Source organism: Gracilinanus agilis, chromosome 4 (genome assembly GCF_016433145.1).
Source record: "Gracilinanus agilis isolate LMUSP501 chromosome 4, AgileGrace, whole genome shotgun sequence".
NCBI lineage: Eukaryota > Metazoa > Chordata > Mammalia > Didelphimorphia > Didelphidae > Gracilinanus > Gracilinanus agilis.
The window spans coordinates 124,777,981-124,798,777 of record NC_058133.1 but is presented as its reverse complement, the minus strand read 5'-3'; the positions used below and the strand labels follow the sequence as shown (position 1 = coordinate 124,798,777).

The following is a 20,797-nucleotide window of genomic DNA, read 5'->3' as shown; positions in this document are numbered from 1 at the left end:
GGAAACCCATGAAACCCATTGGACCACGGGAAATGTAGTTTTAAGGACCCCCACAGGTCCACAGAAGTTTGTCAAACACTATATTGAGGTTCAATCCTTCCAAATAGAACCCCAGGTGATTTTAACTAACACAGTATGTATCTTAAAAACCCTTGAAAAGTGAATATCAATATAGCGAGTGATGACTTACAGATTATTTCTTAGAAGCAGGCTCTTGGAACATAGGGACAAAGTTAATAACAAGTTTCAAAGTAAATACATTTTTTACTTTCCATTGTGTTCCACAAAAATATTGTGCCCAATTGATATTGTTTGATGGGAAATTATTACTTACCTTTATTTACCTTTTGAATGTTTTCTTTCAATATCAAAAGACATTAAGTTAAAAAAAAACCCTACATATTGTGGAGAATAATTTTCTAAAGTGGGTGGTGGTAGTGCTGAAAGTATTCTTTTAATAGTTGTTTGAAGTTTATAAAATCACAAGACATAGATCTTTTAACTTCCATTCCTTGATATCTCACCAACTCTTCAAACACATAATCCAAAGAGCATTTATTATCTTCCTCCTTCCTTTTGACTTAACCATTTCTGCATATGGCATTACCATGTTCCCTGGGTTCCAGGTACATAACTGGAAGTGTGGGATGGGGGTTGGGGCTGAAGGAGGAAAGTGATGATCCCAGTCAGCTGGTAGGTGTTGATAAACTAGGATCCCAGGGCGAAGGAGTACCTTGGAACCACCACACGATGTTCAGGGCTCTGACCAGGCAACTGTCAGGAAGGTGGCTGGCAGAAAGAAGTAGAGAGGAGGGCCAAGGCTAACTACCTTTAACATCCACACCTTCACTTTCACCTTCAGCCTCTGCTGGCAGCTGGGGAAGATATGGCCTCAGGGAATATTAATACAACAGATCAGCTTCACCATCACCCTAATCTAGTTAATCAGCAGAGCAGAAAAGAAGCCCCTTCAGGGCAAAAAAAGCCCAAACTCACATATCCAGCAAATAAACAGAAGTGCAAGAATACAGCCAATGAGGAGGGTTAAAGAAGGGAAAAAATATGAGTAAACAACAGAAAAAGAAAAAATAAATTACAATTGACAACTTCTAGTCTGATAATGAACAAAGAACAAATGGAACAGAGGAGGACCAAAGAACCCTAAGCAAAAACTCAAAACACAGTTCAAAAAACTATTAATAGATGTTGAAGAAAACTGAGGAAAGCAAAATAGATCATCTGGAAACAGAGGCATATGAACTAAAACAATAAAATCGTGTCTTAAAAGCCAAAATTGACCAGCTCCATAATGAGGTAAAGAAAGTAAAAGATAAAAAACAATGACCCATGAAGAAAAATAGATCGAAAAGAAAAGGAAAATCAAAAAATCAGGGACGAAATTCAGTCTTTTAAAATTAGATTGAACAATTAGAAATGATTTACTTTACAAGGTGGCAAGAATTTATAAAACAAAATCAAAAGAATGAAAAATCAAAATAGGAAACACCTCATTGATAAAATGACAGATCTGGAAAATAGATCCAGGAGAGACAATTTAAGAATTATTGAACTACCTGAAAATCATGACCAAAGTAAAAGCCTGGACATCATTGTACAGGAAATTATCCAAAAAAACTGCCTTGATATTCTTCAACAAGAGGGTAAAGTAGAGATTAAAAGAATCCACAGATCACCGCGTACATTAAATCCCAAATTGACAATGCCCAGAAATGGTATAGCCAAGTTCAAGAACTTCCAAACCAAGTAAAAGATACTACAAGCTGCTAAAAAGAAACAATTTAGATATCATGGAGCCACAGTCAGGATTACATAGAACCTGACTGCATCCACACTGAAGGACTAGAAGGCATGGAATATTATATTCCAGAACACAAGGGAACTATACCTACAATCAAAAATCAACTACCCAGAAAAACTGACCATATTCTTGCAAGGGAAAATATAGTCATTTAATAAAATAGATTTTCAAGTATTCCTAAAGAAAAGACTAGAGTTAAACAGAAAATTTGATGGAAATACAGAACTCAAGAGAATCACCAAAAGATATGTATGTCTTTTATATGGAAAGGTAATAAAGATGACATAATCTCTCTCCCCAAAGACCTTAGAGTCTAATGAAAACAGAGGATTTGTCCATGTTTGTATTAAGGTTAGACCTGAAACAGGTAATGGGCAGTACAGGAAGTCAGAGGAAGGAAGAGTCACATTCAGCTATGCCTGGGGGACTAAGGAAGGTCATAGAAGGCTTCCTGGAGGAAGATCAATAGTAGATAGATAGGTTTGAACATCCAGAAGTGGAAAATTGGGAAGGGTTAGGGCAGAGGGAACTGTGTGATCAGAACCATGGAGACTGGAAGAGAAATAATAAAAGTTAAAGCAAAAACTGTAACTAAGATATATATATATATATATATATATAGACATATATATATATATAGACATATATAGATAGATAGATAGATAGATAGATAGATAGATAGATAGATAGATAGATAGATAGATAGTAGTTGCTGTTATACACACACACATATATCCTCCCTGATCTCTTTATAGAATATTTCATTGTTGACCACACCCTCCAACTTGGTTTCATATGTATCATATTCTCCTGGTTCAATTCTTAAATATTTAATTGCTTCTCTCTCCAAGTCAATAACTTCTCTTCTCCCTTAAGAGGAAACATAACGTAGGGAAGAGTTCTGGATTTAGAGGCAGAACTCCAATACCTGAGTTTAAATTCTTCATCTGATGCTTATTAGCCCTGTGGCCTTGAGCAAATCATTTTGTCTCCCAAGCCTCAGTTTTCTCATCTGTAAAATGAAAATAATGCCCATAGTAACTACCACTCAACTTTTTTTAAGACTTTGCAAACTGTTATTATTACTGAACCCTTAAAGGTAGTTTCCCAGAGTTCTGTCCTTTGTCCTATTATTAGAATTACAAAATTTTAGAGGTGGAATACTTAGTAGCTATTCAGTCCACGAATAGCCAATCCATTTCTGGACTAGAAATGAATATTTCACTATGACATACCTGACAAGTAGTCATCCGAGATGTACTTAAGACCGCCAAGTAGGAAACCTACCACTTCCAGTTTTTTGACAACTCTAATTTTTTAAGAAATTTGCTCTGACATCAGGCCTAAAGTTGCCTCTTTGAAAATTCTGTCTGTTACTCCTGGTTCTGTCCTATAGGACCAAACAAAACAACCCTATTCTTTCTTCTGCATAACAGCCATTAAGCTGCTTAACCATAGTTGTCATGTCCTTCCTGAGTCTTCTCTTCTGACTAAACATTCCCATTTCCTTTAACTTATCCTACTATAACATGGACTTAAAGTCATTCTCTGTTTCAGTTGCCCTTCTCTAGAAACTCATCAGTGATCTTTTTGAACTATGCTGCCCAGAACTGAACATGATATTCAAGATCTAATTAGGGAAGAGTACAAAAGAATTCTTATTCCCAGAAATTATGCCTCTATTAATATAGTCCAGTGATTCCCAAAGTGGGCACTACTGTCCCCTAGTAGGTGCTGCAGCAATCCTGAGGTGGTGATGCCCACAGGTACATTTATTTATCTTTCCTATTAATTGCTATTAAAATTTTAAAATAATTAATTTCCAGGGGGCTAAGTAATATTTTTTCTGGAAAGGGGGCGGTAGGCCAAAAAAGTTAGCTCTTTTGCCACCTCAGACTTCTGACCCAGCATGGAGTCCACAAAAGTCCAAAGATCTTTTTAAGACAACTGCTCCCTAACCACACATCTTGTACATTTGAAGCTGATTTTTTTCCCTCAAGCCTAAGACTTTATATTTATCCATATCACAATTCATCTTATTAGATTCATCCCAAGCTTCTAACCTGTCAAGATATTTTTAGATATTGACGTTATCCATCTTATTAGCTATCCCTCCCAGCTTTGTGTCACTTGTAAATTTGATGAGCATGTCATCTTCTCCTTTATCCAAAATAATTGATAAAGATGTTAAATAGCACACCTAGCACAGATCCTTGGGGCCCACTTCCACCAGGTTGACATTGAACCAATTAATGACTATTCTGAGTTTAGTGGTTGACCTTTTATGAATCTGTCTAACTATATTACTGACCCTCTTCTTTCCATCTTCTCCACAAGAAAAATGTAGGTAAACTTTATCTATACCATTACCCTCAATTACGAATTTATTGACGAATGACAAAAGGAAAAAGTGGCAAAATACTAATGTGGATGTAACCATGCTTGTTCTTAGTAGTCATTGTTTCTTTTTATAGGCCTACTTACTTTTACTCTAGATTTTCCCCTCAAATCTAGCTCACTTACCTGTAGTTCTCAGACATTTTTCTCTCTTTGTTTGAATATTGGAATAACATTTAATTTTTCCCAGTCTTATTGTACCTCTCTCATTTTCCATCCATATAAATTAATTACCCCATCCATGGTTTTCCATTGAGAATAGTTCTGCAATCTTATCTGCTAATGTTTTTTAGAACTTAATGACATATATAGTTCATCTGATCCAGGTGAATTTCTATTTATCAGGCCAGTATAGTGGTTTAAGCCTGGAAATGGAATAAAATAACACTCCAAACCATAAAATATTTACCAAATTAAAGATTACTAATCCAAAAAGGATAAATAAAAATAAAACATTGATTCAGGTGGATGAATGGATCTCACATGATAGCAACATGAGTAAGAAAGCTACATTTACTTTCAAAGCAGTGGGAATTCCATCAAGCCTAAGGAGCAGTGACTTTTCATATGCTAGACATTTCATAACTCAAGCAATTAGGAAATCCTGTCAGTTGTTCAAGCAGATCAATCAGTTCCGAATATGGCCTTCTTGCCTCGTAAACAAAGAAACAAAGAAACAAACAAAAAATTCCAGCCTATATAAAAGAGATGCCACTCCTACCACAAACAATTAGGTTCCTTCTTACTTTCTTTTTACTTATCTTTGTTACCAGCTAAAGCCCTATTATTCTGTTATTTCCAGTTCATAGATCATTTTTATCAATGAAAAATCTAAACAAGACTAATGAAACTGAATTTTGTCTGTTATTGTGCCATCCATCTCAAGCAAAAGTTCCATTTTCCCTTTTTCCTAATTGTTCTTTCAGTATTGCTTTTAAAATTCATTTCTAATCAAAAGTACCCTTGTTCATTTTGTGAAACCATACCTCAATCATATTTTTCTTTTGTTGCCCTCCCTTGTTTCAAATCTCTGCATGTTGTTGTTGGTTTCTTTTAATTAAGTTGGATGGTGAGTTCTCTATGCACCAAATCTTTCTCTTTATACAACTACCATTTTTCCTTGTCATTGGAGTTGCTTCCTTGTCTTTACAATAAAATTCTTTGAGCATCAAATGATCCCTCCTGAGCTATAATTCCCTGAAAAGTTTTAGTCCATGATATCCTATCTGGTCTTCCTTTGAAATCTGCCTTCCCAAAAATCTAGGGTGTTTCTCTGTCCTTAAAAGAATATTATTGATTATTACCACTAGGACTCCTCAAGAAGACATAAAAACAAATCCAGAGGAACAAAGGGACCCCACAACAGGCTGCAGCATTGGAAGTACATGGAATAGGGATACTTCCATGCTATAAAGGGGTGAAACAGCTCTCACTAATACACAAGCTGAGCAACCCCCTCACCCACCCCACCCCACCTACAGTGCCAAAGCCAGCTCACAAGAGTTAGAGCAAGTTTGGGGCCTGCATTAAGTCCTTGGCAGCTACCTGGGGTCACCAGGGCCTGCTCCTGAGCGCAGCAAGACTTAAGACCCCAAGAGGCTAAAGAAAGTGCGTACTTTGAACACAGACCCTGACCTCAGGCACAACCTCAGGCACAGACACAAGCGCAGACACAGATCCTGAGCACAGGCAAGGATTTGGATCCTGAGCACAGCCACGGACCTTGAGTGGGGACCCAGTGCAGAGGGGTACACGACTGTGGAAGCAGCACCCTGAGACTGTCAATAGATGCTGAAAAAGCCTTTGACAAAATACAGCATCTATTATTATTGAAAACCCTGGAAAGTATAGGAATAGAAGGACCTTTCATAAAAATAATAAATAATATATACCTAAAACCATCAACAAGCATCATATGCAATTGGGATAAATTAGAAGCCCTTCCAATAAGATCAGGAGTGAAACAAGGATGCCCATTATCACCTCTATTATTCAACAAAGTACTAGAAACACTAGCAGTAGCAATTAGAGAAGAAAAAGAAATTGAAGGTATCAAAATAGGCAATGAGGAGACTAAGCTATCACTCTTTGCAGATGATATGATGGTCTACTTAAAACATCCTAGAGAAGTTTGTAAAAATAATCAACAACTTTAGCAAAGTTTTAGGATACTAAATAAATAAATAAATAAAATAATAAAATGAAATAAATGCACATAAATCATCAGCATTACTATATATTTCCAACACAGCACAGCACAAGAGGTAGAAAGAGAAACACCATTTAAAATCACTCTAGACAATATAACATACTTAGGAATCTATCTACCAAAACAAACAGAGGAATTATACTAAAAAACAACTACAAAAAACTTTCCAAACAATTAAAACTAGATCTAAACAATTGGAAAAACATTGACTGCTCATGGGTAGGATGAGCTAACATAATAAAAATGACCATTCTACCCAAATTAATTTACCTATTTAGCGCCATTTCTATCAAACTACAAAAAAACTTTTTTACTAAATTAGGAAAAACTATGACAAAGTTCATCTGCAATAACAAAAGATCAAGAATATCAAGGGAAATAATGAAAAAAAAAACATGAAGGAAGGGGGCCTAGCAGTACCAGATATTAAACTGTACTATAAAGCAGCAGACATCAAAACAATATGGTACTGGTTAAGAGACAGAAGGGAGGATCAGTGGAATAGACTTGGGGTAAGTGACATCAGCAAGACAGTGTATGATAAACCCAAAGAGCCCAACTTTTGGGACAAAAATCCACTATTTGACAAAAACTGCTGGGAAATTTGGAAAACAATATGGGAGAGATTAGGTTTAGATCAGCATCTCACACCCTACACCAAGATAAATTCAGAATGGGTGAATGACTTGAATATAAAGAGGGAAACTATACATAAGTTAAGTGAACAGAGAATAGTTTACTTGTCAGATCTCTGGGAAAGGAAAGATTTTAAAACCAAGCAAGAGTTAGAGAAAATTACAAAATGTAAAATAAATTATTTTGATTATACTAAATTAAAAATTTTGTACAAACAAAAACAATGTAGCCAAAATCAGAAGGGAAACAACAAATTGGGAAAAAATCTTTATAATGAAAAACTCTGACAGGGGTCTAATTACTCAAATATACAAGGAGTTAAAGCAATTGTATAAAAAATCAAGCCATTCCTCAATTGATAAATGGGCAAGAGACATGAATAGGCAATTTTCAGGTAAAGAAATCAGAAGTGTCAATAAGCACATGAGAACGTGTTCTAAATCTCTAATAATTAGAGAAATGCAAATCAAAAGAACTCTGAGGTATCACCTCACACCTAACAGATTGGCTAAAATGAAAGAAGGGGAGAGTAATGAATGCTGGATGGGATTTGGCAAAACTGGGACATTAATGCATTGCTGGTGGAGGTGTGAACTGATCCAACCTTCTGGCTGGCAATTTGGAACTATGTTCAAAGGGCTATAAAAGACTGCCTGCCCTTTGATCCAGCCATACCATTGCTGGTTTTGTACCCCAAAGAGATCATAGATAAACAGACTTGTACAAAAATATTTATAGCTGCGCTTTTAGTGGTGGCAAAAAACTGGAAAATGAGGGTATGCCCTTCAATTGGGGAATGGCTGAACAAATTGTGGTATATGCTGGTTATGCTATCGTGCTCAAAGGAATAATAAAGTGGAGGAATTCCATGTGATTTGGAAAGACCTCCAGGAATTGATGCAAAGTGAAAGGAGCAGAGCCAGAAGAACATTATACACAGAGACCAATATACACTGTGGTAAAAATAGAATGTCATAATGGACTTCTGTACTAGCAGCAATGCAATGACCCAGGACAATTCTGAGGGATTTATGGAAAAGAACCCTACCCACATTCAGAGGAAGAACTACAGGAGTGGAAACAGAAGAAAAACACCTTCTTGAACACATGGGTTGAGGCGGACATGATTGAGGATGTAGACTCGAAACTACTACACCAATGCAACTATCAACAATTTGGAAATAGGTCTTGATCAATGACACATGTTAAAACCAGTAGAAATATGCATCAGCCATGTGGAGGCAGGGGAGCTTGGGGGGGTGAAGGAGAAAGTAAAAGCATGAATTATGTAACCATGTTTACTTTTTAAAAAAAATAATATTAATAAATGTTTTTTAAAAATCTCTGGCTCTTGTTGCCCAAACTTTTGAATATATGTATATAAACATTTGAGGCTAAATTTTTTTTACTGTGTCCTCTCCTGGATTTTTGTCTCATGAATTTATGGGTAATTCAGTCCTTCATTGTAGTTATTCTCTATATGGAATCTAATTTGGTACGTATATGTAGAAATTTTAATTTTAAATCCTTTTGTTTAGATTTTCAAAACAATCAGACAAATATATGTTGTTTGGCTATACTATAACCCTGACCAAGAATCTTTTGACTTCATACATTTATATATAATGGTGCAGAAATCTAAATGCCATTCTCTAATACCACTTTCTTAGCTAGCTGTTTATTTCCAAAATCATTACTTCTCCATTCCTTGACTTCAATGAGCAACAGTGGGGAAAACAGAACTCCTGTCCCTATGGTTTTCAGTTTATTATTTCATAATCTGTGATAATATTTTAGGTTATTTTGGTATTCTTTTTGTGCCCACATGAATCACTATAATGGGGACCAGTCATATTTTAAAATATTCTTTGCAAGGTTCTCTTTTATGTCTTATACATATGTAATTGGAAAACAACATATCTCTATACTGTCGTTAATTGGTCAATAAATACATAGGCAGGAAATCACTTTAATTCTTCTTTTGACCTTGACTGGAAAATTTCTTACCTGATAGCTTCGATTACTTTACTATTTCATTCTTTGGAAGACATTCTTCTTCTATCTAGCTCCCTCTTTAATAAAAAATTAGCCAAGTGTGATTTTTTTTGCTCTGGGTATATAATTGGTCTTTTACAACCCTTCCACTTTTTTGTAAAACTTCTACTTTCCAACGTCCCGACAATTAAGTCTCTTGTCCTCTATTCAATGTCTTTTTTTTGTCATTTACGTATTATTCTGGTTACTTTAATTTCATATGGTTATATTTTTCCTCACCACCTATAGTGGTATTGCTTAAGTCCTTTCTTCTTTCCTCTAGGAGGGAAATAAACATACATTTTGAAGACGAAAATATCACTTTGGTGTGGCAGAAATTATAAATGTCTCACAGCAAATACATCACTCCAAAATCTTTCTGCTCTGCAACGTGATTGAGATTTTCAGCCAACTTTTCCCCCCTAATTGAATGTGTTATATCCTAACTCTAGGCATTTAGTTAAAATTTTTATAGCCAATTTTCATCATATAATAATTTGATTAACACCACTTGCTGGTGCAATGCATAGAATGACTTGGTGGCAGAAAGAAAATGCAAATCCTACCTTATATACTTACTTAACTCTGTGACTGAACAAGTCATTTAAACTTCATTCAGTTTCCTCATCTGCAAAATGGAAATGATAATCACCCCTCATGCCCCAGGTTTGTAGAGAAGATCAAGTGATATAGCACCCATAAAGCACTTTGCAAAACTTAAAATGCTATAAATGCTGGCTTTTATTTGCCATAATTTCCTTTATCTCAGCAGCAACATAGCCATAACCTATATCCTTTTCCCCTTGCACCAAATGTGTCAACAGCTTCCACCACTACCACCCTCATTCCAGTCTATCACTCTGTTTATTCTGCAATTTGTTTGCTACCTTTTAAAAGTTTGCCTTACCTCTTCTCATCAACTACTTTTCCCTTTCCCTATTCAAATCATCATTTTCAGATCTATATCTCTTATTCCTTTCTGATTCTCTTTTGTCTTCTACCAATGCCAGTTATAGAATATGAACCTAGAGATTGTTTTACTTCAAATTTTCCTAACTTTCACTAAAATGTCTCCAAACTTTTCCTTCACATATTCAATATCTGATTTCTATCACTAGTACAAACCCTTTGAAAATACCTGCATGATTTCCTTTTCTTTTTTATTCAGCCCAAGTTGTTCTCTTTTCCTGAGTCTGTTCTTACAACTTTTCCCCTCTGTTTCCTTTTTAATCCCATTCATTTCTAAGATTTTATTTTTCATTGCTCATCCAAAGACTCACAAATCTATTTCTCCAGTGCTTACTTTTCTTCTCAATTCTTTAGGTGTATCTACAACTACCTAACCAACAGCTGCACAAAATGGGTCCCATTAGCACCCCTAACTTCTTTGTCCAAAACTGAATTCAGTAACCTCTCTTCCTCTGACTTCATTCTTTTCTGTCTATAGGACCATCATTCATTACATCTTCTGTGTTTATAACCTTGATGTTATCTTTGTTATAAGTCTAACAACAAATTAATTACTAAGTGAAACTCCTTGAGGGCAGGGACTATATTTTTATTAATCATATCTCCAGTACTTAGCACAGTTTCTAGCACATAGTAGGCATTTAGTAAATATTTATCAGATTGTTTATCAGAAATACAGTCATATCTATTTGTTATTATTTGCTTCTGAGATATACCATGTTATAAGGGATCAGGCAGTGGATTTATAATCAGGAGAGAGACCTGGACACTGAGTATACTTAGAATCATAAACCAAGCCCTTAATCCCTGCCTTATTCCTTCCAGGAGAAATTGTGAAGTGCACTGAAAATTTTAAAATCTTATATAGTTGTGAGTAAAAATTATCTACTGTCTCTATATCCTTAGCCTAAGATAGAGCTTTGCTATCATCTATCTGGATTGTTATAATAACTCTCCACCTGTGTTCCTGAACCTTTAGATCATTGGATTGTATGTAGAACCTCTAAATGACCTTATCCTATTATGTTATATATTACGTTGTGTTTGTTTATCACTCTACAGTCCTCTAAACCACGAGGGCAGAGATGGTGCTTTAAATTAATTTTTCATATTTTAGCACATGCCACAGTGTTTAGAATATAATTAGTGCCTGATCTTTCTTGAAGGAAATAGTAATTATTATTTAATTATCATGAGCAGCAAATGTAAGGACTAAGTCAATCACTCTGCTATGAATATAAGATCATGCACAAATACAAAACATTTCCATATTAGCAATAGCCCTTTTGGAAGAACTCAAAATACAATTAAAAAAAAAATTAAGAGAGACTGAAGAAAATGTATGAACTAAAACAAGAAAATAGTGTCTTGAAAGCCAAAATTGACCATGCTGAAAACAAGGGAAAGAAGGTGAAAATGAAATGAAGCAAAGAAGATAAAAGATGATCTACAAAGAAAATCAGACCAGAAGGAGAAGGATGACCAAAAAGCCAGGGATGAAATTCTGTCTTTAAAAATTAGAATTCAACAACTAGAAGCAAATGACTTCACAAGGCAGCAAGAATCTATAAAACAAAATCAAAAGAATGAACATTTTGAGGAAAATATGAAACACCTCATTGGAAGAACCTCAAATCTTGAAAACAGATCATGGAGAGACAATTTAAGGATTATTGGTCTACCATGACATCATGATAAAAGTAAAAGTCTGGACATCATCCTACAGGAAATTACAAGAAAACTGTCCCAACATTCTCAAACAAGAGGGAAAAGTGGAGATTGAAAGAATCCACAGATTACCTCTTACATTTAATCCACAACTAACGATTCCCAATAATATTATAGCCAAGTTCAAAAACTACCAGACCAAGGAAAAAATACTAAACTGCTAAGAAGAAGCCATTCAGATACCAGGGAACTAGAGTTAGGATAACACAGGATCTGGCTTCATCTACATTGAAGGACCAGAAGGCATGGAATATAATATTCCAGAAAGCAAGAGAACTGTGTCTACAACCAAGAATCAATTATCCAGCAAAACTGACTATATTGTTGCAGGGGAAAGTATGATCAATTAATAAAATTGAAGACTTCCCAGCATTCATAAAGAAAAAAACCGGACTTAAACAGAAAATTTTATGTTCAAACACAGAACTCAAGAAAATCACCAAAAGGTAATGAAGAGAGGGGAGAAAAAAAAAACACAAAAAACAAAAACCTTTCTTTAAAGGGCTCAATAAGTTCAAATGATTTGTATCCCTATAAGAAAAGTTGATATTGGTAACTCTTAAAAATTGTTAATATCAGGTTAGCTAGAAGAAGTATACTTAGAGGAAACAGTGTCAAGCCGTATAGTATGAATTGTCAAAATATATATGTATGTATAAATATATATAAAACTAGAGGTAAAAAAGAGGATAATATTAAGACAAATGAGAAAAGACACAAAATTGAGTAAATTTATATTCCATAAAGAAGTGCTTGGGTGGGGAGCAGAGGAGAAGACCAATATACTGGAAGGGTAAAGAGTTCAGAGAAAGGAAATACTTAATTCTTAAGTGCATTGTAATTAACTCAAAGAGGTAAAAACAATCAGAGCCATTGGGAATTGATTCGTGCCCAATAGAAAAGTAGAAGGGTAACTTATGGACTGGTGGGGCAAGAAGTAATACTGGGGAAGCAGAGTGTGGGGGGTACCTTAAAAAGACTAAAGAAAAATAAGGGGGGAATAAGAAGGGAGGAGGTAGAAAAGGAAGTAAAATAAGGGAAGGAATTAGGGAGACTGATTAAAAACAAAACACTGGTGTAGAAGGAAATAGTGAAAGAAGAAAGTGCAGGACCAGAAGAGGGAATCGAAATGTAGGGGAATACACAGTTGATAATTATATCTCTGAATGTGAATGGGATGAACTCACCCATATTAGCAATACTCTTAATTATGATTTCTAATTTTAAACAAAGAAAAGAAAATTGCCACCCAAATTCTGATTCATTAATTTAATCATTGTTTTTTTTTCCTATTATTCCTTAAACTGTTGACAAAACAATGCAGTCAGTATATATTAAAGGCCAAGGGGGCAACTGGGTAGTTCAGTGGATTGAGAACCAGGCCTAGAGACGGGAGGTCCTAGGTTCAAATATGGCCTCAGACACTTCCCAGCTGTGTGACCCTGGGCAAGTCACTTGACACCCATTGCCTAACCCTAACCACTCTTCTGCCTTGGAAACAATACATAGTATTGATTCCAAGATGAAAGGTAAGGGTTTAAAAAAAAAAAGGGGGAGTGGGGGCAAAACTCTCCCCACACCATGCTAAATATGGTAGATAATATCAAGATACAAGAGGTACATACACACACAATGTAATATTTGGGTATATTCAAAGAGACCAGGAGTAATGCCTGGTAATAAAAAGGTGATGATCCTACCATACTCTGCCCTAATAAGACCACATATGGACTACCATATTTAATTTTTAGTGTGACATTTTAGGAAAGACATTACAATCAATCAATCAAACTCTAAGCATTTACTGATTACCTTCTATGTGTCCAGATACTGATAAAAAAAAGACAAAAATTAAATAATTGCTGCCTTAGTGGAACTTATTTTCTATCAAAGAAAACAAAAATATGTATATCCAGAATATTTACAAATTAAACATAAGGTAGATTGGGGATAGAAGCCATTAGGAGACAGTGGAACATAGGGGTGGGGGAAGGGGTGGTTTAGGGGGGCACTTATTTTGGAAACTATTACTTGACCATTCTCCAATTGACAAATGCTCAAGGGACATGAATAAGCAGTTTCCACATGATGAAATCAAAACTATCAATAAGCACATGAAAAAGTGTTCTAAATCCTTCCTGATTAGAGAAATGAAAACTAAATCAACTCTGAGGTACCACCTTACACCTATCAAACTGGCCAATATGGCAGCAAAGGAAAGTAATAAATGTTGAAGGGGATATGGCAAAATTGGTACACTAATACACTGCTGGTGGAGTTATGAATTGGTCTAACCATTCTGATGAACAATTTGGAACTATGCTCAAAGGGCTTTAAAAGAATGCCTGCCCTTTGATCCAGCCATACCACTGTTGGGTTTTTACCCCAAAGAGATAATAAGGAAAAAGACTTGTACAAAAATATTTATACCCATATTCTTTGTGGTGGCAAGAATTGGAAAATGAAGGTGTGTCCATCGATTGGTAATAACTGAATAAATTGTGGTATCTGATAGTGATGGAATATTATTGTACTGAAAGGAATAATGAACTGGAGGAATTTTATGTGAACTGGAAAGACCTCCAGGAATTGATGCAGAGTGGAAGATCTAGGAGAACATTGTTCACAGAGACTGATATATTATGGCACAATCAGATGTAATAGACTTTTCTACTCGCAGCAATGCAATGACCCAGAACAGTCCAGAGGAACTTATGAGAAAAAATGCTATCCATATCCAAAGAAAGAACTGTGGGAACAGATTTGCAGAAGAAAAACATGATTAATCATGTAGCTCAGTAGGGATATGATTAGGGTTTTGACGTTAAAAGAATAACATGGAAATAGGTCTTGAACACTGATACATATATAACCCAGTGGAACTGCTTGTCAGCTTTGGGAGGAAAGAAGTCGGTGAGGATCATGAATCATGTAATCATGGAAAAATATTCTAAATTAAAAAAAAAAAACTATTGCTTTACCTGAGACTCAAAAAAAAAAGAAAGGATTCTAAGAAGTAGATGGGACCAGCCAATGCAAAGACAAAAGAAACAGAAAATAAAGTATCATGGTGAGACTGCAAAAATACAAGTTTGGCTTGACCATGGTGTATTCAAAGGGGAATAATACAAAGGAATTCAGGGATGATTGGTCATAGCAAAACTGGCAAGACCTTTAGATGCCAAACAAAGGAGTTTATATTTTATCTTAATGGTAATGGGGAACCATTGGAGCTTATTAAATAGTGAATTACATCATCAGACCTATTCTCTAGGAAAATCTGTTTGGTATCTAAATGAAAGATGGATGAAAAATGGGAAAGATTTGATGTAGTAAGACAAAATAGAAACTGTTGTAACAGTACAAGTTAGTAATGATGAAGGCCTTAAACCAGTAGTTTTGTGAGTAAAAAAAAAAGAGACATACAAGAGATGTTGTGGACATATAAACAAGAAGACTTGACAATTTACTGAATGTATGAGGGATGTAGTGAGTGGGGGACAGAAGATATAAGAAGGAAGTTGATAACACCAAGGTTTCAAACCTAGATGACTAGAAAAATGACTGATAGAAGGTGATAGGGAAATTCTAAATAGAAGAAGTTTGGTGGATAAGATAAAGAGTTATGTTTTGAAAATGGTTAGTTTGAAATGCCTATGGAACATTCAGTTTGAAATTGTAACATGGTGTTAGTTGAAGATGCATAACTCTTCAGAAAAGAGACCAGGTCTAAAAATATAAATCTAGAGTCTTGTGCAAAGAGATAATAATTAAATCCCAAGCTAGAAAGTAGTACAGAGAAAAAGAGTCCAAGACAGTGCACCGGCAGCATAATATGTATGATGAACCAGAAAAATAGAGTAAGAAGAAAGAGAAGTGTAGGAGAACAAAGAGATGTCTGTGTCACAAGGTCTAGAAGAAAGAGTATCTATTAAGAGGATAATTTAAGAATGCTTACAGGTTAGTAAGAATTGAGAAAAGGCCATCATATTTGACAATTAAGAGATCATTAGTAACAGTGGAGATAGTCGTTTCAGTTGAATGATGAAGACAGAAAGGAGACTGAAGAGGGTTACAAATTGAATGAAAGAAAAGGAAGTAGAGATAATGAGTGTAAACAACATGTTTTAGGAATCTGGCAGTGAAAAGGAGAGATATAGAATGAAAACTTGAGGAAATGGTGATCTAGTGAGGATTTGGTGGGGCACAGGGGAGAATTTAACACTTTTACAAGTAGCAAAAGGAACTGGTATGGAAAGATTAAAAAGATCATTCTGGAAGCAGTATGCTGGTAATGATGGGAAGGGATAGGTTCAAGGATACATGAAGAGGTATTGGTCCTATATTAATAAATTGAAGAGTGGCCAGGTTAGAAAGGGCTTCTGAGTTATGAATGCCATATGGAGTTTTGTTATGATCTGAAGCTTCATGTTTCTTTACCAGACAAATTTTTTAAATAAATTCATCATTTATTTTATTGAACTTACCAAGTCCATTAAAGATGGATGGAAGTGAGGGAGAGGAAGGGAGGGAATGGGGCACACTAGGGATACATCTCAAGGAGCTCACATGTTAATGGGAGAAACAATACATAATAGAGGCCATTTTGGCTACCAGTCAATTAGAAAGGCTCAGCAGATCTTAGGGTTCAAAAGAGCATTGATCTAAAAGTCATTTCCCTTGGGCTCTTATTTATTACTCAGCCACTGTTAGTTGTGTGGCAAAGGCCAAATCCTTAAACCTATTTGAGCCTTAATTTCCTCAATGAAAAAAATGGGAATAATTCTATCTGTTCTGTTTATATTACAGAGATTTTGTGAGGATCAGATGAGATAATATGTGGGAAAGCAGTTGGAAAACTTAAAAGTACTATACAAATGTAATGTAAGCCACTCTATTTAATCATGTTATCTGTATTTACCTCTCATATGTAAATTTTCCTACTTTCATGTTAATTATCAGAATAGATTTCAATGAAATACTTTGCAGTCCATCTTTTAAAAAAAACAACAAAGTATTTTCAGGCTACTTTTTAGAGAAACATATCCTCATTTGGGACTAGCCCAGTAAACTAGACAATAAATGGGTAAGAAGAATTTCATGACAACTTGAGAAATGCTATTTGTAGTCATTACTGAGTTAAGTCACTATAAAATTACTTCACTTACATAATGACAATACAGGAGTACAGTGAAGAAGAGAACCACTTAGGTAAACATAATGGCTTACAGCATTAGAAAATTTGAAAATTTGTTCAACCTAACTGGAAATGCCTTCTAATTCTGTGATCATAGCTTGATTCTTTTTTAAATTGTGTTTTTATGGCCTTGTGACCTTTTATAGTTAGTTATTGAGAAATATTAGGACATGGTATGCATCCATGCCTGGTTTCTTTTATTCTTTTAATTACTTAGCAAAAAGTGGACTTTTTCTCTTTTTTTTATTATCTTTAGAGTAGAAGGATTGGCAGTCCTATATGATGGTTAGATTCCTCATATTCAGTCTATATTTTTACATAGTTTTGATTTTGAAAATTCCAAATACACTACTGGTAAATTCAGTTTAATCCAGCAAGCAACTGTTAAGTAATAGCTGTATTCAAAGGGCCACATTAAGCACTGGAAATCAAGAAAATTATCAGATGGGTATTTCTCACAGAAGTATTACATAAGAAAATATCAATTAACCATTTAATAATATTCCAAAGTGATAAAAATCAGAAGACTAACTGGGAAATATTTGTGTATATGTGTGTGTAATAGAAGTCCTCTATTCAGTGAAGAGATGTCATCTTGTTTAAATGTACCCATTTCATACTGAAGAACATTCAGCTTTCAAGAATGCAATCTAACTTTTGCTTTCACTTTTCATAATTGCATGTTTTTCCATCAGTTAGAGAATCCCATTCTTGTTTTAAAATATTTCGCTTTGGTTTTTTAGCTTTTAACACACATGCAAAACCATAGGCAAGTGTTAAAACATCTCTCCATGTTCTTATTCATCAGAATGTTATTCTCCTCACCACTACTGAGAGGGGGAAATAAAGATTAAGTATGGTTTTAATGACATACCAATAACTGCCTGTGACACAAATTGTTGTCCCTGTCAAAACTGACACTATATATGGAAGTAATAAAGAAATCATTAGTTTTCTTTGTGAATCGTTTTCAAATTAATGGATTTCAATAGAAATGGGTGCACTAATTTTTTGCTCCAAATGATAACAGGTATTGATTTTGGCCACATTAGATATCTTGAGTTGATTTATAGTCATCTTTCAGATCATGTTATGACTAGAACCTAAGTCTCCTGACTCCCAATCCTTTATTCTTCCCATTGTATTCTTTCTATCCACATATACATGCATGTACAAATGACTGAACGATAGCTTAACATTATAGATTCATAGCCATGGAATTTTATAATTGGAAGAGGCCTTAACCCAAACTAGTCATTTTACAGATGAGTTGTAACTCATCAAAGGTCACATAGCTAGTCAGAAGTAGAAGTAGAGCTCAAATGAGACTACTAGTCTCTTGAATCTCAATGCAGTATACCATCCCATTATATTGTACTATTAATCCTAAAATATTATTGCACATGCATTTTAAGATGATCACTTTTATGTTAAATTTTTATCTTGGTTAATGTCTAAAAAACTATACTTGTATATAGTTAAGTATTGTTAGTAGTCATATTTCTTCATGAGTGGAACTACTAAGTTCTGGTTAAAACAAAAGTAATAAAAAGCAAAGTAGTTCGAAGAGAGGCAGAGTGATAAGACAATTTGAGGTACTAGTATCAGTTTTTCTACTTCATACCATCAAATCTGGGATTAATCCATTTGATGAAAGGGGTTTTTAAGAAATGTCTTCAAAACATCACACTGTTGGGTATTAAGGAGGTAGCATCAGATCCTTTTGTTATCAAAGTAATTGGTGGCAAGGCCTTGTAAAATTTAGAAATAAGTATGTTGTTAGAAAGTGTTTACAGGAAAGGTTATATTACTTTCTCAGAGAAATTCAGGAGAACCAGGATTAAAACTGAGGTTCAGATCTCCAGCTTCAGCCTGTCAATTAAAAAGCTGTAAGGTCAGTTAAGCCATCAAGAATGCATTTAATTGCCAAGTCTTAGCAACATTTTTGCAAGGATTGTAGTGATATTTCTGGCAAGGATAGCCTTCCTTTAAGCCAGTAGAAAATATAATGTGAATAAAACTAATCTTTTCCATGTAGATGACAATAATACTTTTTATTTGCAAAGAAATATAACCAAAGTGCATTTGTTTCTATAACTATGTCTTAACATTTTTTATAGCTTCAGCTCCTAAGAGATAACCGATCAGAAAGAGGACACAAAAAAAATTGTTCAGTGAAAACTGCAAGCAGGTGAGAAAGTTTTAAATTATGTTTTCATTTTTTTTCATTAAGCTATATGTCCTTGTTTCCCAAATAGAGTTTTGGTCTTTTTTTTAAAGTACTTATAACATTCTATTAATTATTTATTAGAATGTATATAGGAGATTACATCTAAGAAAGAAGAGATTATTTTTATTACTTTTAATTTAGAAATAAGTATAGAACAGATTTTACTAAGAAAATTTCTATCTCATAGATAAACAAAAGCAGTTTAGATCATGTCGGTATAATTATTTTCTTTGAAATGATTTACAGATTCAATGAAGTGGGACTAATCTTACTCCCAAACTTATGTGGCATTGAGATCTCTTTTATTTGTGAGAGGATTATGTTAAGTATTTTGTAAATGATTTTTTATTACTAATAAGAGTGAGCAAACAGTAATGGAGACATAATCCCCTTTAAAAATAGAAAAGCTCTTGATTCTTGCACATTACATACTGTTGAGGATGGACACATTTCTTTTCTTCAGTATATAAAATTTAATCTTTCCTTCCAGTTCATAGCACTACACCGCTATTCCCAAACTTTTTCAAATTCACCACTTTTCAGAATCAATTTATTATATAAATAAAGATGATCACTTTTGGGAAAATGTCTAGCCATTAAGAAAGAAATAGTTTAGTCAAGAACTGCTCTCCTGACATTTGTACTGATTTGAATCCTATGTTGCACCCCAATTCTCTTAGGACCAATTTTCTTGGAATCTTCTAGTCACAAACTACTAGAGTACCTAGAGCAGTGATGGACAAAATCTTTTGAGCTTGGTGTGTCAAAATTCTCCAAAAAACCAAGTATAACTTGGGTGTGTCACTTTGAGAAAAACCACCATAATTTCACAATATTTATAGTTTAAATAACAAAAATGTATAATTGTAATATAACTATATTTAATAAACCAAAATAGGTAAATTAATAGGTAGAATTGTCATCTATAGTGCACAGAGTGTCAACACTACACTATAGCAAATGTATCATCCTCAGCATGTAGCCCCATACTTCTCTGTATGTGGCCACTTGTCATCGAAAATGGCTACATGTGTCAGTGCTGACAAGTGCCATCACTGACCTAGAGGCTGAACCCCACAAAATGAAGACATGATATTACTTTAGCTAGAAGTATTTAATAAAAATTATGAGACATATTAAGAAAAGATTTTAGGTAAATAACAAACATTTAAAACCAGTCTAATTTGGAATCTATTAAATATATATTTAGCTCAGTGCAAGTATGGAAATTATCTAAAAAAATGACTCTAGGTTAATGAAAATAGAATGCATAATAATAATTCTAAAAATTTAACACAAAATTATTTCAAAAGTCAGGATAGCCATGGGTTACCAACTGATATCTATTTAGGCCTAGCAGGATTTACTTTGTGGTAATGTAAGAAAAATGGGAAGGCCAAGACTATATCCTTGACCCAACTTGAAGAGAAGCAATTGAAAGATATTATACTTTCCTGAAGAGAGGAAAAAGGGATAAGACCCAGAGAAAAACAGGCAGAAAAGATCATAGCCAGGAAGCTGCTGCTCTGTTCAACAGGAAAGGAAAGGAAAGGAAAGGAAAGGAAAGGAAAGGAAAGG

General features: G+C 34.5%; 1 protein-coding gene across 1 annotated transcript in view; it reads left to right on the top strand.

Annotated features, from left to right (window-relative positions):
• Positions 1 to 20,797, top strand: part of GPATCH2 (G-patch domain containing 2) — a 302,311-nt gene that overhangs the window by 221,910 nt on the left and 59,604 nt on the right. The window contains exon 8 of the mRNA XM_044673708.1: positions 19,110 to 19,180. Within this exon, the coding sequence (XP_044529643.1) occupies positions 19,110 to 19,180 (71 nt within the window). The remainder of the gene's footprint in view (positions 1 to 19,109; positions 19,181 to 20,797) is intronic.